General features: G+C 46.0%; 1 protein-coding gene across 1 annotated transcript in view; it reads left to right on the forward strand.

Moving 5' to 3' along the window:
• Positions 1–778: 778 nt before the first annotated feature.
• Positions 779–15,742, forward strand: part of synrg (synergin, gamma) — a 48,281-nt gene continuing 33,317 nt past the window's right edge. The window contains 7 exon segments of the mRNA XM_080514596.1: positions 779–823; positions 10,249–10,289; positions 10,626–10,789; positions 10,896–11,023; positions 12,770–12,810; positions 12,813–12,874; positions 13,230–13,341. Of these exon segments, the coding sequence (XP_080370722.1) occupies positions 789–823; positions 10,249–10,289; positions 10,626–10,789; positions 10,896–11,023; positions 12,770–12,810; positions 12,813–12,874; positions 13,230–13,341 (583 nt within the window). The 5' untranslated portion in view covers positions 779–788.

A 15,742-nucleotide genomic window follows, 5' to 3' on the forward strand; every position in this document is an offset into this window, starting at 1 on the left:
CATAATAATAGTAGTAATAATGATAATAGTGATAATAATAATAATAGTAATCACAATAATAATAGTAGTAATAATAATAATAATGACAATAATATTAATAGTAATAATAATAGTAATGACAATGATAGTAATAGTAATAATAATAACCCTCTGGGTCACGTCATCACTGAACAGGAGAACTGACTAACCTGGGTTAAATCATTCAATTCATATAATTCCATTCACTCAGCCGTTCTTCAACTACATGGAAATGCTTCACTGTGGATAAATGTGCAGCCTGTCAAGTTCAGCCTGAGCCTGACAGTCCAAACCCAGGGACCAAGACTCAGGGTGAGTCTGGTCCTGACAGTCCAAACCCAGGGACACAAGACTCAGGGTGAGTCTGGTCCTGACAGTCCAAACCCAGGGACCAATACTCAGGGTGAGTCTGGTCCTGACAGTCCAAACCCAGGGACCAAGACTCAGGGTGAGTCTGATCCTGACAGTCCAAACCCAGGGACACAAGGCTCAGGGTGAGTCTGGTCCTGACAGTCCAAACCCAGGGACCAATACTCAGGGTGAGTCTGGTCCTGACAGTCCAAACCCAGGGACACAAGACTCAGGGTGAGTCTGATCCTGACAGTCCAAACCCAGGGACACAAGGCTCAGGGTGAGTCTGGTCCTGACAGTCCAAACCCAGGGACACAATACTCAGGGTGAGTCTGATCCTGACAGTCCAGACCCAGGGATTAACCCCCCCGTGCGTCAGCGCTGACGTCATCCTCCAGCGAGTGACTGCTGTTATCAAGATGGCGCTGCGACCGGGATCCGGGGGAGGCGGCAGGTATGTTAGCCGTTGGAAACGAGCCCTGTCGGGGGAGAAACGGTGGTTGTTTTGTGCGGAGTCCCGCTCGGACGGTCGGGGGGGACGGGGGGGGGGGGGGGGGGTCTGGGACGCGGCGGTGAGCGGCTAGTTGATTGTGCTCGAGGCGGGCTGGCTGTCAGGTGTCACGGCTAGCTAGCTGCTAGCTGCTAGCTGCTAGCCGCCTCCTCCGCTCACACTGGACCCGCCGGCCTCGCGCTGCTGGAGGCGGCATGTCGGTTCCACACGGCGGCCTCCTGAAACGTGACGGAGCGGAGCTCGTCCCGGGGGCGGAGGGCCCGAGGAGGGACGGTCCCTGGTGGGGGTTCCACCCGGAGAGAATCATGTGTCCAGAAATGTTGAGTTACTGAGACAGTCGAGAATCATGTGTCCAGAAATGTTGAGTTACTGAGACAGTCGAGAATCATGTGTCCAGAAATGTTGAGTTACTGAGGCAGTCGAGAATCATGTGTCCAGAAATGTTGAGTTACTGAGGCAGTCGAGAATCATGTGTCCAGAAATGTTGAGTTACTGAGGCAGTCGAGAATCATGTGTCCAGAAATGTTGAGTTACTGAGACAGTCGAGAATCATGTGTCCAGAAATGTTGAGTTACGGAGACAGTTGAGAATCATGTGTCCAGAAATGTTGAGTTACTGAGACAGTCGAGAATCATGTGTCCAGAAATGTTGAGTTACTGAGACAGTCGAGAATCATGTGTCCAGAAATGTTGAGTTACTGAGGCAGTCGAGAATCATGTGTCCAGAAATGTTGAGTTACTGAGACAGTCGAGAATCATGTGTCCAGAAATGTTGAGTTACGGAGACAGTTGAGAATCATGTGTCCAGAAATGTTGAGTTACTGAGACAGTCGAGAATCATGTGTCCAGAAATGTTGAATTATTGAGACAGTCGAGAATCATGTGTCCAGAAATGTTGAATTATTGAGACAGTCGAGAATCATGTGTCCAGAAATGTTGAGTTACTGAGACAGTCGAGAATCATGTGTCCAGAAATGTTGAGTTACTGAGGCAGTCGAGAATCATGTGTCCAGAAATGTTGAGTTACTGAGACAGTCGAGAATCATGTGTCCAGAAATGTTGAGTTACTGAGGCAGTCGAGAATCATGTGTCCAGAAATGTTGAATTATTGAGACAGTCGAGAATCATGTGTCCAGAAATGTTGAATTATTGAGACAGTCGAGAATCATGTGTCCAGAAATGTTGAATTATTGAGACAGTCGAGAATCATGTGTCCAGAAATGTTGAATTATTGAGACAGTCGAGAATCATGTGTCCAGAAATGTTGAATTACTGAGACAGTCGAGAATCATGTGTCCAGAAATGTTGAGTTACTGAGACAGTCGAGAATCATGTGTCCAGAAATGTTGAGTTACTGAGACAGTCGAGAATCATGTGTCCAGAAATGTTGAGTTACTGAGGCAGTCGAGAATCATGTGTCCAGAAATGTTGAGTTACTGAGACAGTCGAGAATCATGTGTCCAGAAATGTTGAGTTACTGAGACAGTCGAGAATCATGTGTCCAGAAATGTTGAGTTACTGAGGCAGTCGAGAATCATGTGTCCAGAAATGTTGAGTTACTGAGGCAGTCGAGAATCATGTGTCCAGAAATGTTGAGTTACTGAGACAGTCGAGAATCATGTGTCCAGAAATGTTGAATTATTGAGACAGTCGAGAATCATGTGTCCAGAAATGTTGAATTATTGAGACAGTCGAGAATCATGTGTCCAGAAATGTTGAGTTACTGAGACAGTCGAGAATCATGTGTCCAGAAATGTTGAGTTACTGAGGCAGTCGAGAATCATGTGTCCAGAAATGTTGAGTTACTGAGACAGTCGAGAATCATGTGTCCAGAAATGTTGAGTTACTGAGGCAGTCGAGAATCATGTGTCCAGAAATGTTGAATTATTGAGACAGTCGAGAATCATGTGTCCAGAAATGTTGAATTATTGAGACAGTCGAGAATCATGTGTCCAGAAATGTTGAATTATTGAGACAGTCGAGAATCATGTGTCCAGAAATGTTGAATTATTGAGACAGTCGAGAATCATGTGTCCAGAAATGTTGAATTACTGAGACAGTCGAGAATCATGTGTCCAGAAATGTTGAGTTACTGAGACAGTCGAGAATCATGTGTCCAGAAATGTTGAGTTACTGAGACAGTCGAGAATCATGTGTCCAGAAATGTTGAGTTACTGAGGCAGTCGAGAATCATGTGTCCAGAAATGTTGAGTTACTGAGACAGTCGAGAATCATGTGTCCAGAAATGTTGAGTTACTGAGACAGTCGAGAATCATGTGTCCAGAAATGTTGAGTTACTGAGGCAGTCGAGAATCATGTGTCCAGAAATGTTGAGTTACTGAGGCAGTCGAGAATCATGTGTCCAGAAATGTTGAGTTACTGAGACAGTCGAGAATCATGTGTCCAGAAATGTTGAGTTACTGAGACAGTCGAGAATCATGTGTCCAGAAATGTTGAGTTACTGAGACAGTCGAGAATCATGTGTCCAGAAATGTTGAGTTACTGAGGCAGTCGAGAATCATGTGTCCAGAAATGTTGAGTTACTGAGACAGTCGAGAATCATGTGTCCAGAAATGTTGAGTTACTGAGACAGTCGAGAATCATGTGTCCAGAAATGTTGAGTTACTGAGGCAGTCGAGAATCATGTGTCCAGAAATGTTGAGTTACTGAGACAGTCGAGAATCATGTGTCCAGAAATGTTGAATTATTGAGACAGTCGAGAATCATGTGTCCAGAAATGTTGAATTATTGAGACAGTCGAGAATCATGTGTCCAGAAATGTTGAATTATTGAGACAGTCGAGAATCATGTGTCCAGAAATGTTGAGTTACGGAGACAGTTGAGAATCATGTGTCCAGAAATGTTGAGTTACTGAGGCAGTCGAGAATCATGTGTCCAGAAATGTTGAGTTACTGAGACAGTCGAGAATCATGTGTCCATAAATGTTGAGTTACTGAGACAGTCGAGAATCATGTGTCCAGAAATGTTGAGTTACTGAGACAGTCGAGAATCATGTGTCCAGAAATGTTGAGTTACTGAGACAGTCGAGAATCATGTGTCCAGAAATGTTGAGTTACTGAGGTAGTCGAGAATCATGTGTCCAGAAATGTTGAGTTACTGAGGCAGTCGAGAATCATGTGTCCAGAAATGTTGAGTTACTGAGACAGTCGAGAATCGTGTGTCCAGAAATGTTGAGTTACTGAGACAGTCGAGAATCATGTGTCCAGAAATGTTGAGTTACTGAGGCAGTCGAGAATCATGTGTCCAGAAATGTTGAGTTACTGAGGCAGTCGAGAATCATGTGTCCAGAAATGTTGAGTTACTGAGGCAGTCGAGAATCATGTGTCCAGAAATGTTGAGTTACTGAGACAGTCGAGAATCATGTGTCCAGAAATGTTGAGTTACTGAGACAGTCGAGAATCATGTGTCCAGAAATGTTGAGTTACTGAGACAGTCGAGAATCATGTGTCCAGAAATGTTGAGTTACTGAGACAGTCGAGAATCATGTGTCCAGAAATGTTGAGTTACTGAGACAGTCGAGAATCATGTGTCCAGAAATGTTGAGTTACTGAGACAGTCGAGAATCATGTGTCCAGAAATGTTGAGTTACTGAGGCAGTCGAGAATCATGTGTCCAGAAATGTTGAGTTACTGAGGCAGTCGAGAATCATGTGTCCAGAAATGTTGAGTTACTGAGACAGTCGAGAATCATGTGTCCAGAAATGTTGAGTTACTGAGGCAGTCGAGAATCATGTGTCCAGAAATGTTGAGTTACTGAGGCAGTCGAGAATCATGTGTCCAGAAATGTTGAGTTACTGAGACAGTCGAGAATCATGTGTCCAGAAATGTTGAGTTACTGAGACAGTCGAGAATCGTGTGTCCAGAAATGTTGAGTTACTGAGACAGTCGAGAATCATGTGTCCAGAAATGTTGAGTTACTGAGGCAGTCGAGAATCATGTGTCCAGAAATGTTGAGTTACTGAGGCAGTCGAGAATCATGTGTCCAGAAATGTTGAGTTACTGAGACAGTCGAGAATCATGTGTCCAGAAATGTTGAGTTACTGAGGCAGTCGAGAATCATGTGTCCAGAAATGTTGAGTTACTGAGGCAGTCGAGAATCATGTGTCCAGAAATGTTGAGTTACTGAGACAGTCGAGAATCATGTGTCCAGAAATGTTGAGTTACTGAGACAGTCGAGAATCATGTGTCCAGAAATGTTGAGTTACTGAGACAGTCGAGAATCATGTGTCCAGAAATGTTGAGTTACTGAGACAGTCGAGAATCATGTGTCCAGAAATGTTGAGTTACTGAGACAGTCGAGAATCATGTGTCCAGAAATGTTGAGTTACTGAGACAGTCGAGAATCATGTGTCCAGAAATGTTGAGTTACTGAGACAGTCGAGAATCATGTGTCCAGAAATGTTGAGTTACTGAGGCAGTCGAGAATCATGTGTCCAGAAATGTTGAGTTACTGAGGCAGTCGAGAATCATGTGTCCAGAAATGTTGAGTTACTGAGGCAGTCGAGAATCATGTGTCCAGAAATGTTGAGTTACTGAGACAGTCGAGAATCATGTGTCCAGAAATGTTGAGTTACTGAGGCAGTCGAGAATCATGTGTCCAGAAATGTTGAGTTACTGAGGCAGTCGAGAATCATGTGTCCAGAAATGTTGAGTTACTGAGACAGTCGAGAATCATGTGTCCAGAAATGTTGAGTTACTGAGACAGTCGAGAATCATGTGTCCAGAAATGTTGAGTTACTGAGACAGTCGAGAATCATGTGTCCAGAAATGTTGAGTTACTGAGACAGTCGAGAATCATGTGTCCAGAAATGTTGAGTTACTGAGACAGTCGAGAATCATGTGTCCAGAAATGTTGAGTTACTGAGACAGTCGAGAATCATGTGTCCAGAAATGTTGAGTTACTGAGACAGTCGAGAATCATGTGTCCAGAAATGTTGAGTTACTGAGGCAGTCGAGAATCATGTGTCCAGAAATGTTGAGTTACTGAGGCAGTCGAGAATCATGTGTCCAGAAATGTTGAGTTACTGAGACAGTCGAGAATCATGTGTCCAGAAATGTTGAGTTACTGAGGCAGTCGAGAATCATGTGTCCAGAAATGTTGAATTATTGAGACAGTCGAGAATCATGTGTCCAGAAATGTTGAGTTACTGAGGCAGTCGAGAATCATGTGTCCAGAAATGTTGAATTATTGAGACAGTCGAGAATCATGTGTCCAGAAATGTTGAGTTACTGAGGCAGTCGAGAATCATGTGTCCAGAAATGTTGAATTATTGAGACAGTCGAGAATCATGTGTCCAGAAATGTTGAGTTACTGAGGCAGTCGAGAATCATGTGTCCAGAAATGTTGAGTTACTGAGACAGTCGAGAATCATGTGTCCAGAAATGTTGAGTTACTGAGGCAGTCGAGAATCATGTGTCCAGAAATGTTGAATTATTGAGACAGTCGAGAATCATGTGTCCAGAAATGTTGAGTTACTGAGGCAGTCGAGAATCATGTGTCCAGAAATGTTGAATTATTGAGACAGTCGAGAATCATGTGTCCAGAAATGTTGAGTTACTGAGGCAGTCGAGAATCATGTGTCCAGAAATGTTGAATTATTGAGACAGTCGAGAATCATGTGTCCAGAAATGTTGAGTTACTGAGGCAGTCGAGAATCATGTGTCCAGAAATGTTGAGTTACTGAGACAGTCGAGAATCATGTGTCCAGAAATGTTGAGTTACTGAGGCAGTCGAGAATCATGTGTCCAGAATGTTGAGTTACTGAGGCAGTCGAGAAATCATGTGTCCAGAAATGTTGAGTTACTGAGACAGTCGAGAATCATGTGTCCAGAAATGTTGAGTTACTGAGACAGTCGAGAATCATGTGTCCAGAAATGTTGAGTTACTGAGACAGTCGAGAATCATGTGTCCAGAAATGTTGAGTTACTGAGGGGTCTCGGCTCTCCCTAAAGTGGGGACGAGCTCCAGACGAGGATGTGGCCTTAGTCACTGTAGTAAATCCAGTAATATGTAGTAACAGTGAGGCGTTCAGCAGGCGGATGATGAAGATGAGGATGAGGATGATGAAAAGGTCCTCAGCCTCATGTCTCTTTCATGAGATCAGCTCAGGCCGCGTGAATAATAAATGCCAGGTGATACAGACCCGGCAGGTGAAACCAGAGACCCCCCCCCTCCTCCTCCTCCCTCCTCCCCCCCCCCCCCCCCCATGAACAAACCAGGCCAGTATCACCTGATCATTTTACCTGCAGGGACATTTACCTTGAGTGACATGTACTTTTATTATACGTCAACTCAATCGCAGTCATCTGAACGAAGAGGTCGTGACCTCTTGAATAAATAGACGATGACTCAGGTCAGTGAGGCGCCTGGTAACTAAGGGAAACCACCTCACAACTATGGTCAAACACACCTGCAGAGAGGACGGACGACCTTTGCCCCCCCCCCCCCCTATCAGACAATACCTTTTGAGGGTTTCCATCAAATCCCTGTGCTTTGTTTTGTTTACAAGCTGCTGTGATCAGTTGCTCCCAGATGTGTCGACCCAGATGTGTCGACAGCATCATGGGGTCTGGTGATGTTGTATCGGTGCTCAACGCCAGAAGATGGAGCCGTCGTGCAGCACCGAAGGCCTCGGCAGTTCAAGCGTGAATATATATATATATATATATATATATATATATATATATATAAAGTCCATAACGATGATGCTACATGTGACTGGCCCTACATTAGTCGTTAGTTATAAATCCAGTGGCACTGGGACGTCCTGCTGGGCGGCTTGTGATTGACAGGCGTCATTGTACGGTTCTATAAATCTATAAAGTAGTTGTGTTCCTCGTCAAAACGTTTGTTTGGCCCACAGAGGCTTGTCCTTCTCTAACGGCTTTGTTTAGTAAACGACAACACAGACGTTTGAGTTGCACAACAAGAGCGTTGAGCTTAAATGTTGATTTTTCTGCTCAACTGATCGACATCCTCACATTTGTTTGCCACACAAACGCCACCTAATTGGACACGAGTGGCTCTGAACCCTCGGCGTCCAAAGTGGTCCGTCTCCCGGACGGCCGCCGGCGATCACAGACCTTTTAACGACGCTGTTCCCGCCGGCGTCCACAGCTGCTCCGCTTATCTCCGTCAGCGTTAATCTGCTCGGGCCGTGACCTGCTATTGGCTGCAGGACGCCGGGCCGCCGCCTCGCCGCTCCTGTAAAAGCCTTTTAAGCCTTTGAAGTCTTAGAGGGAGCAGATGTGTGGATGAGAAAAGCCCTCGGAGTGGAGCGTCGTCCACTGCAGCGCCGACCGACCGACGCTTTTACACTTGAAACTGTTTGTTTTCTCACATTAAAAAAAGAATCACGCACCAGCCAGCCGATGGGTTTATTATTTAACGCCACTTCTGTGAACGTGTCGGCTTTGTCAGATAAATCAGCCTTTGGTGGATAGATGGATTATATACATCCACATATTTATATTCTTCTGTACAATAAGGTTTGAGGAACAGGCATTCATATTTATTTTAAAAGTAGTTGTCTTTTTAACGGAAGCTTCAAGCTGTGGTTCATTTTCATTGTCTTCAATTGTTTTATGATCATCAAAAGTTTATTGTTGAGAAAATTAGCTCATTATGAGAGATTGGTAAAAATATAAAGCAACTTACAGTTTTTGAAGGCAGAATATTCTCCCTTTTTTTACATTTATTCATTAAATTAACCAGTCAAGAGATTTGATATAATCTTTTCCCAGTTTGCTGACGTCTGATCGGCTCCGTCTGTTAGAACAGTCGTGTCGATGCCTCATGAACGTGTAACAGAACCGATCGGCGAGGCTTCCGTCACCGTCTGTCTGTGAATCTCCGGCTGCCGCCTGAAGAATCAAACTGTTGGACAAATGGCCGGAGGCCTGTGTGGGTTGGCGCTGGCGAGGGAGAGACTTGGCTCGCTCGCCCCGCCGTCTCTCCTCCGGTCGTCTTCTTAAGTCGCCTGCGGGAGTCGACCGCCCTCAGCGTTGGTTTTTTTCCTCCCGCCCTTCTGTTGATGTGATGCAAACGTTTGTGCCGTTTGTGGAAATTCACCTCGGGTTCCCGACGTTTGCGGTCCGAAGCTGCCGATCAGCGGATTCCTCATGGAACTCCGTCTTATTTTTCTGTATTTGTGCTCCAGACCCAAAGAGACGGAGCAGCGTAGAGTGGAAACTAGATCCACTTGGTACGTCCACACGTCAAAGTGCCCTTGGGCAAGACTCTGAGCTTCCTAATGGGTCCCAGTAGAGGGCCAGCACTTTGCATGGCGGCCGTTTCAACCAGGGAAGATGCTCTATGTCACCATTCACCACTGAGGCCAGGTGGGCAGAAGTGCCTCTGTTATTTAAACTGCGTGCCGGAGTTTCCTTTCCGCCCAGCAACACTACAAACGCAACGTTATGTAGTGTAAACCGTCCACAGACCTTCTGCTCTTTCTTAAAGCTTCAACGGCATTAATGCACCGCATTAACAACAATAACAACAACACTCATTTGTCTCTTTCTGATCTATCAAAGTGTAGAAGACGCTAGCGGCTGCATTGAAGGCGGCCTGTCGTCACTGAGGGACTGTGCCGAGCTCTGAACGCTCAGACTCGTGATAAACCAACTCAAGAGGACGCAGGTCACGACTCTTGAAGGTTTACGCGAAATTGGAACCATCTTGGAGAATATTAGAAGTCGGTTGGGAAAGTAAAATTCTTGCCACTATTGGAGCAGCATGGAGACCAGAGACACTGGAGGTGGACAGATGAAGCTGAATCTCCTGAACGAAACAAACCTAATCTACATTTCGGATTCCAGACACCCAGTCGTCAGGCTGTTTGGTCTCCAACTCTCCTGGATGTGAGTGTGGAATGAAGGCTCCCCCCCCCCCCCTCCCCTCCTCCCCCTCCCCTTTCCTGATACTTGGCCACTGGAATTCACCTGTACCTTTCACCGCCTTTGCTCCACCCCCCCTCCCCAATACAGGCAGGGGCTGGGGGGGGGGGGGTGGGGGGGGGGGAGGTATGGCTGCACGCCTGTTGGGCTGCAAAACTACCCTTCCTGTGACCAAAGTGCCTTTTCTTGAGATATGTAGTTGAGATATGTCGTAAACTGTCTGTGCCGATGCTTCAAGGTGCCTCTTGTTGTCCTTCTTTCCCCCAAACGTCTAAGTCATTTCCTTGTACTTGTTACAATGACAATAAACGCCATTCATTCATTCACTCATTCACTCATCAGTGATTACTGTACGTGCAGCCGGTGTGGATAAACTGTAGTGTGGTTTTTTTAAGGTTGTGCCTCTGCTTTCAATCTCATTATCTGTGTCTTTCTCTCCCCGTCCCTCTAGTTTCATGTATCCTGTCGGAGGGGGTTTGGGTCCCCCGCAAGGTGAGTGGCCCACACCTAACGCTTTTTCACCATCGAACCGCGTTTTCCCTACAAAACAAGAAAAGTGGATTTCTGCTTGTTCTTCAGAATTTTGAACGCGACGGTGTGATTCCGCCCGTTCCCTTTCTGAAGGGTTGAACACACCGAGCGTCTGGTTCTCGTAGTTCAGTGAAACACACGAGTTCCGACTCTGAGCTCGTTTGTCTTCAGAGCCGTCCACAAAATTCTATTTCTCCTGATTTGTATGAACTTTGTTTCAGTGTATTTAAACCTGGATTCTTTCGATTCTGCCGCGTTTACAACGCGCCATGACAGCGTCACTGTCCATTTCTGCAGGCATGGTGCCCATGCAGCAGCTGCAGCAGCAGCAGCTGCAGCAGCAGCAGCATATGCAGCAGCAGCAGGGCTTCCCCATGGTTCCAGTCATGCAGCCCAACATGCAAGGCATGATGGGAATGAACTTCGGGGGACAGATGCCGCCAGGCGCTATTCCTATGCAGGTGAGCCTGTTTGGATTGACCGTTGGACTTGTTTGTTTGGGTCCAGCTGTTCGTTCTCTCGAGGTTTATCTGGGCGCAGCGGGAGTGACGTTTGTGTCTGCGACAGGGCGGGATGGCGATCGGCATGCAGACCCCGGGGATGCAGTTTCTGGGGCAGCCGCAGTTCATGGGTATGAGACCCGCCGGGCCTCCGTACACGGCGGACATCCAGAAGCAAATGGCGGAGGAGCACCAGTAAGACCTTCTCGCCCTGTTTGTGTGCTTGTGTGGCGTGTTTGTGAGTATAAACATGAGCACGTTAGTTAAAACACAGAACACCCGGGCTCTCGGGACGGGGAAGCCGCAAAATGGATGCGTCTTGACTTGACTGACGACGTAAACGAGACCCGATGGAGGTTCAGTTTGTTGACTCCGCCCACTTTTCCCCAAAGGGTTAGGGTTAGGGCTAACGGCGCGTCGTTGGCGCTCCGCAGGAGGGAGAGAGGAAAAGAGAGAGGAAAATAAGGTGACGGACTTCGTAAACAAGCCGCTGATTCACTCCGCATCTCATCGGTTGGTCCCGTCTCTGGACGCGTTCCACTTCCTGTCTGGACGCGCTCCACTTCCTGTCTCTCCACTTCCTGTCTCTCCACTTCCTGTCTCTCCACTTCCTGTCTCTGGACGCGCTCCACTTCCTGTCTCTCCACTTCCTGTCTCTGGACGCGCTCCACTTCCTGTCTCTCCACTTCCTGTCTCTGGACGCGCTCCACTTCCTGTCTCTGAAAGCGCTGAGTCACCGTCGGTGCGTCGCAGAACAGCGACCTCTTGTCTTCGATACTGGAGCGATTCTGACTCGTTTGGTTTTCAACATAAAAGATTATCGTAGTTATAAAATGGGCAGGTTATTTTATTATTTTATTTAATTTAATTAAATTTTATGACACAGACAATATGGGGCACAAAGCAATGCCACTCATATTATATTTTCTTTTTATATATATTTTCTATTTATTTATTTATTTAATGCTATTTTTCTAATTAATTTCTTTAATGTAATTTTTCTATTTTATTTATTTAATGTTATTTTTCTATTTTATTTATTTAATGCTATTTTCCTATTTTATTTTATTTTATGACAGACAATATGGGGCACAAATCAATGCGACTCATATTATATTTTCTTTTTACATATATATATTTTCTATTTATTTGTTTATTTATTTATGTATTTATGTATTTATTTAATGTTATTTTTCTAATTTATTTATTTAATGTTATTTTTCTAATTTATTTATTTAATGTTATTTTTCTAATTTATTTATTTAATGTTATTTTTCAATTTTTTTTATTTAATGTTATGCTTTATTTTATTTTGAAAAATACTAAACAAAAGATACTAAATATACTTTATTACCATAATATGGGCAGAACTTTTAACTGTGACTGATTCATTTACAAAAAGTGCATGAATTTCACGTCTAAATCAGATTGCAGTTTTACATACATTATATATAATTACTGTATTATTTCGGTGTTTGAAGGGTTAATGCTGAAGCTTCAGGCAATCCAAATCAGCCTTTTAATGTTGGGTTTGTGAAATATTTCTATAGCAAAGTTAAAACTTCACTAAAATATAATAGGAGCAGAAAAGCAGGTTTTCTGCTCTTTTGCTAAATAAAAGCTGCAGAAATATGACAGAAAAATGCTCATAACTCGTATTTATTATCAGTGTCGGTCACTTTATTGTGACACTTTGTTTTTTTTTTTGCATTGATTGAATAACTTTATGGTCCATTTCCTCCTCGGCTCTTTTATCTCTTTTATGGGGAAAATATGGTTTTAAAATGTCTGTTTGTTTGGGACCCTGTGGAAAATATATTACTTTCAAAATAAGGAAATTGTTATTGAATCGTTGATTCCAAAGTCCGTTACTTGGTGAAATAGTGAGAATAAATGCAGTGGTAACGGAGACACTGGGTCTGACCGGGTGTTTTCTAACAGGAAGCGTGTGGAGCAGCAGCACAAGATGCTGGAGGACGACAGGAGCGGCGGCAGTTTGAGGAGCAGAAACACAAGCTGAGGCTTCTCAGCAGCGTGAAGCCCAAGGTGAGGAGCCACGCCCCCCCCCCCCCCCAGGAGGGGAAAAACCTGCTAGTGAGAGAAAAGAGACAAACCCCAGTGTGTCGAGAGATAGAAACATCAAGGTGTGTGTGTGTGTGTGTGTGTGTGTGTGTGTGTGTGTGTGTGTGGTGTGTGTGTGTGTGTGTGTGTGTGTGTGTGTGTGTGTGTGTGTGAGTGTAGTATACTTCTACGTGAATTGAGAAGGTAGAAAAGCCCTAAGATAAGATATTCCCCCCTAATAACTTACAAAGTATTAATTCTCTTCATATTAAGTAGTAATAATTAGTATAAAGTACTAATTGACTTGCCTCACCCCCCCCCCCCCCCCCCCTGTGCCCAGACGGGGGAGAAGAGCCGTGACGACGCCCTGGAGGCCATCAAGGGAAACCTGGACGGTTTCAGCAGAGACGCCAAGATGCACCCTACACCGTCATCACAGTCCAAGAAGCCAGGTACCCTCCACCCTCCTCCCCCGCCCTCCTCCACCCTCCTCCTCCTCCTCCACCCTCCACCCTCCTCCACCCTCCTCCCCCTCCTCCTCCTCCCTCCTCCTCCTCCTCCTCCTCCCTCCCCCTCCTCCTCCCACCCTCCTCACTCCCTCCTCCCTCCTCCTCCTCCTCCTCCCCCGCCCCTCCTCCACCCTCCTCCTCCTCCACCCTCCTCCCTCCCTCCTCCTCCACCCTCCTCCTCCTCCTCCCATCCTCCACCCTCCTCCTCCCTCCCTCCTCCACCCTCCTCCCTCCCTCCTCCTCCTCCTCCTCCACCCTCCCTCCTCCACCCTCTCCTCCCTCCTCCTCCTCCTCCTCCTCCTCCTCCTCCTCCCTCCTCCACCCTCCTCCACCCTCCTCCCTCCTCCACCTCCTCCTCCTCCCTCCTCCCTCCCTCCCTCCCTCCTCCTCCCTCCTCCCTCCTCCACCCTCCTCCTCCACCCTCCTCCTCCTCCCTCCTCCCTCCCTCCTCCTCCTCCTCCTCCACCCTCCTCCCTCCCTCCTCCGACCCTCCTCCTCTGCCTAACATGTTGGTAGAATCTCGTCCTTGTCTGCTCCAGTGAGTTTCTTCCTGGTTTCCCTGTTTTCTTCTGCTCCAGTCGGTTGTAGCAGTGAAATCTGTTTCTCAGCGTCACATCTGATCAGCAGAGGTTCATGTGATCAATGATTCTGATTAATTAGCCACCCGGAGTCTTTGTAAAGGTTCAGATTATTTAGATCAGAAGGGTCGGGAGTCGTCGGACGGATGAATGACGACACAAGAAGAGAAACATCTTGCGATTGTTTCCGAACCAAACAAAAGCAGGACAGTTTTTGGTTTCCAGCTGCACAAAGAGGAAACGCTGACGCGTCACAGTCGCTGATCCCTCCAGCTGATTGTCTGAGGAACAGTCGCTGATCCCTCCAGGTGATTGTCTGAGGAACAGTCGCTGATCCCTCCAGGTGATTGTCTGAGGAACAGTCGCTGATCCCTCCAGGTGATTGTCTGAGGAACAGTCGTTGATCTGAGGAACAGTCGTTGATCCCTTCAGGTGATTGTCTGAGGAACAGTCGGATCCCTCCAGGTGATTGTCTGAGGAACAGTCGGATCCCTCCAGGTGATTGTCTGAGGAACAGTCGCTGATCCCTCCAGCTGATTGTCTGAGGAACAGTCGGATCCCTCCAGGTGATTGTCTGAGGAACAGTCGGATCCCTCCAGGTGATTGTCTGAGGAACAGTCGTTGATCCCTTCAGGTGATTGTCTGAGGAACAGTCGGATCCCTCCAGGTGATTGTCTGAGGAACAGTCGTTGATCCCTCCAGGTGATTGTCTGAGGAACAGTCGGATCCCTCCAGGTGATTGTCTGAGGAACAGTCGTTGATCCCTCCAGGTGATTGTCTGAGGAACAGTCGGATCCCTCCAGGTGATTGTCTGAGGAACAGTCGGATCCCTCCAGGTGATTGTCTGAGGAACAGTCGCTGATCCCTCCAGGTGATTGTCTGAGGAACAGTCGGATCCCTCCAGGTGATTGTCTGAGGAACAGTCGCTGATCCCTCCAGGTGATTGTCTGAGGAACAGTCGCTGATCCCAACGGTCCTCACAACCCTGAAGCTCCTCAAACAATCAGAACTTGGCTTCGTTCCAGTGAACAGTGACGCTTCTCTGACTTCAGAGTGTCGATGTTCAGTGACAGAAACGACCTGTTCAACTGTGACAGGTTGGTCCAGCTAGTGATCAGGTTAGTGATCAGGTTAGTGATCAGGTTAGTGATCAGGTTAGTGATCAGGTTAGTGATCAAGTTAGTGAATCAAGTTAGTGATCAAGAATCAAGTTAGTGATCAAGTTGGTGATCAAGTTAGTGATCAAGTTGGTGATCAAGTTAGTGATCAAGTTGGTGAATCAAGTTGGTGAATCAAGTTGGTGAATCAAGTTGGTGAATCAAGTTGGTGATCAAGTTGGTGATCAAGTTAGTGAATCAAGTTAGTGATCAAGTTGGTGAATCGAGTTGGTGACTCGAGTTGGTGACTCAGACTAATTGACTTGAATTTTCAGCTCTTTTTTCTTTTTTCTTTTTTCTTTTATTTAAGGTCGTGCAGATAAACAATACAAAACAGTAAACAATTCCATAGATGTGTGACGGTGAACAATACATTGTATAGACAAAGTAATACAAACGAGTGCTGCCTCAAATACTATTTATATAGTGTGTGTGTGTGTGTGTGTGTGTGTGTGTGTGTGTGTGTGTGTGTGTGTGTGTGTGTGTGTGTGTGTGTGTGTGTGTGTGTGTGTGTGTGTGTGTGTGTGTGTGTGTGTGTGTGTGTGTGTGTGTGTGTGTGTGTGTGTGTGTGTGTGTAAACTGTCTGATAACGTTACAGAAAACCGACAC

This window comes from Blennius ocellaris (genome assembly GCF_963422515.1).
Source record: "Blennius ocellaris genome assembly, chromosome: 2".
Classification (NCBI taxonomy): Eukaryota; Metazoa; Chordata; class Actinopteri; order Blenniiformes; family Blenniidae; genus Blennius; species Blennius ocellaris.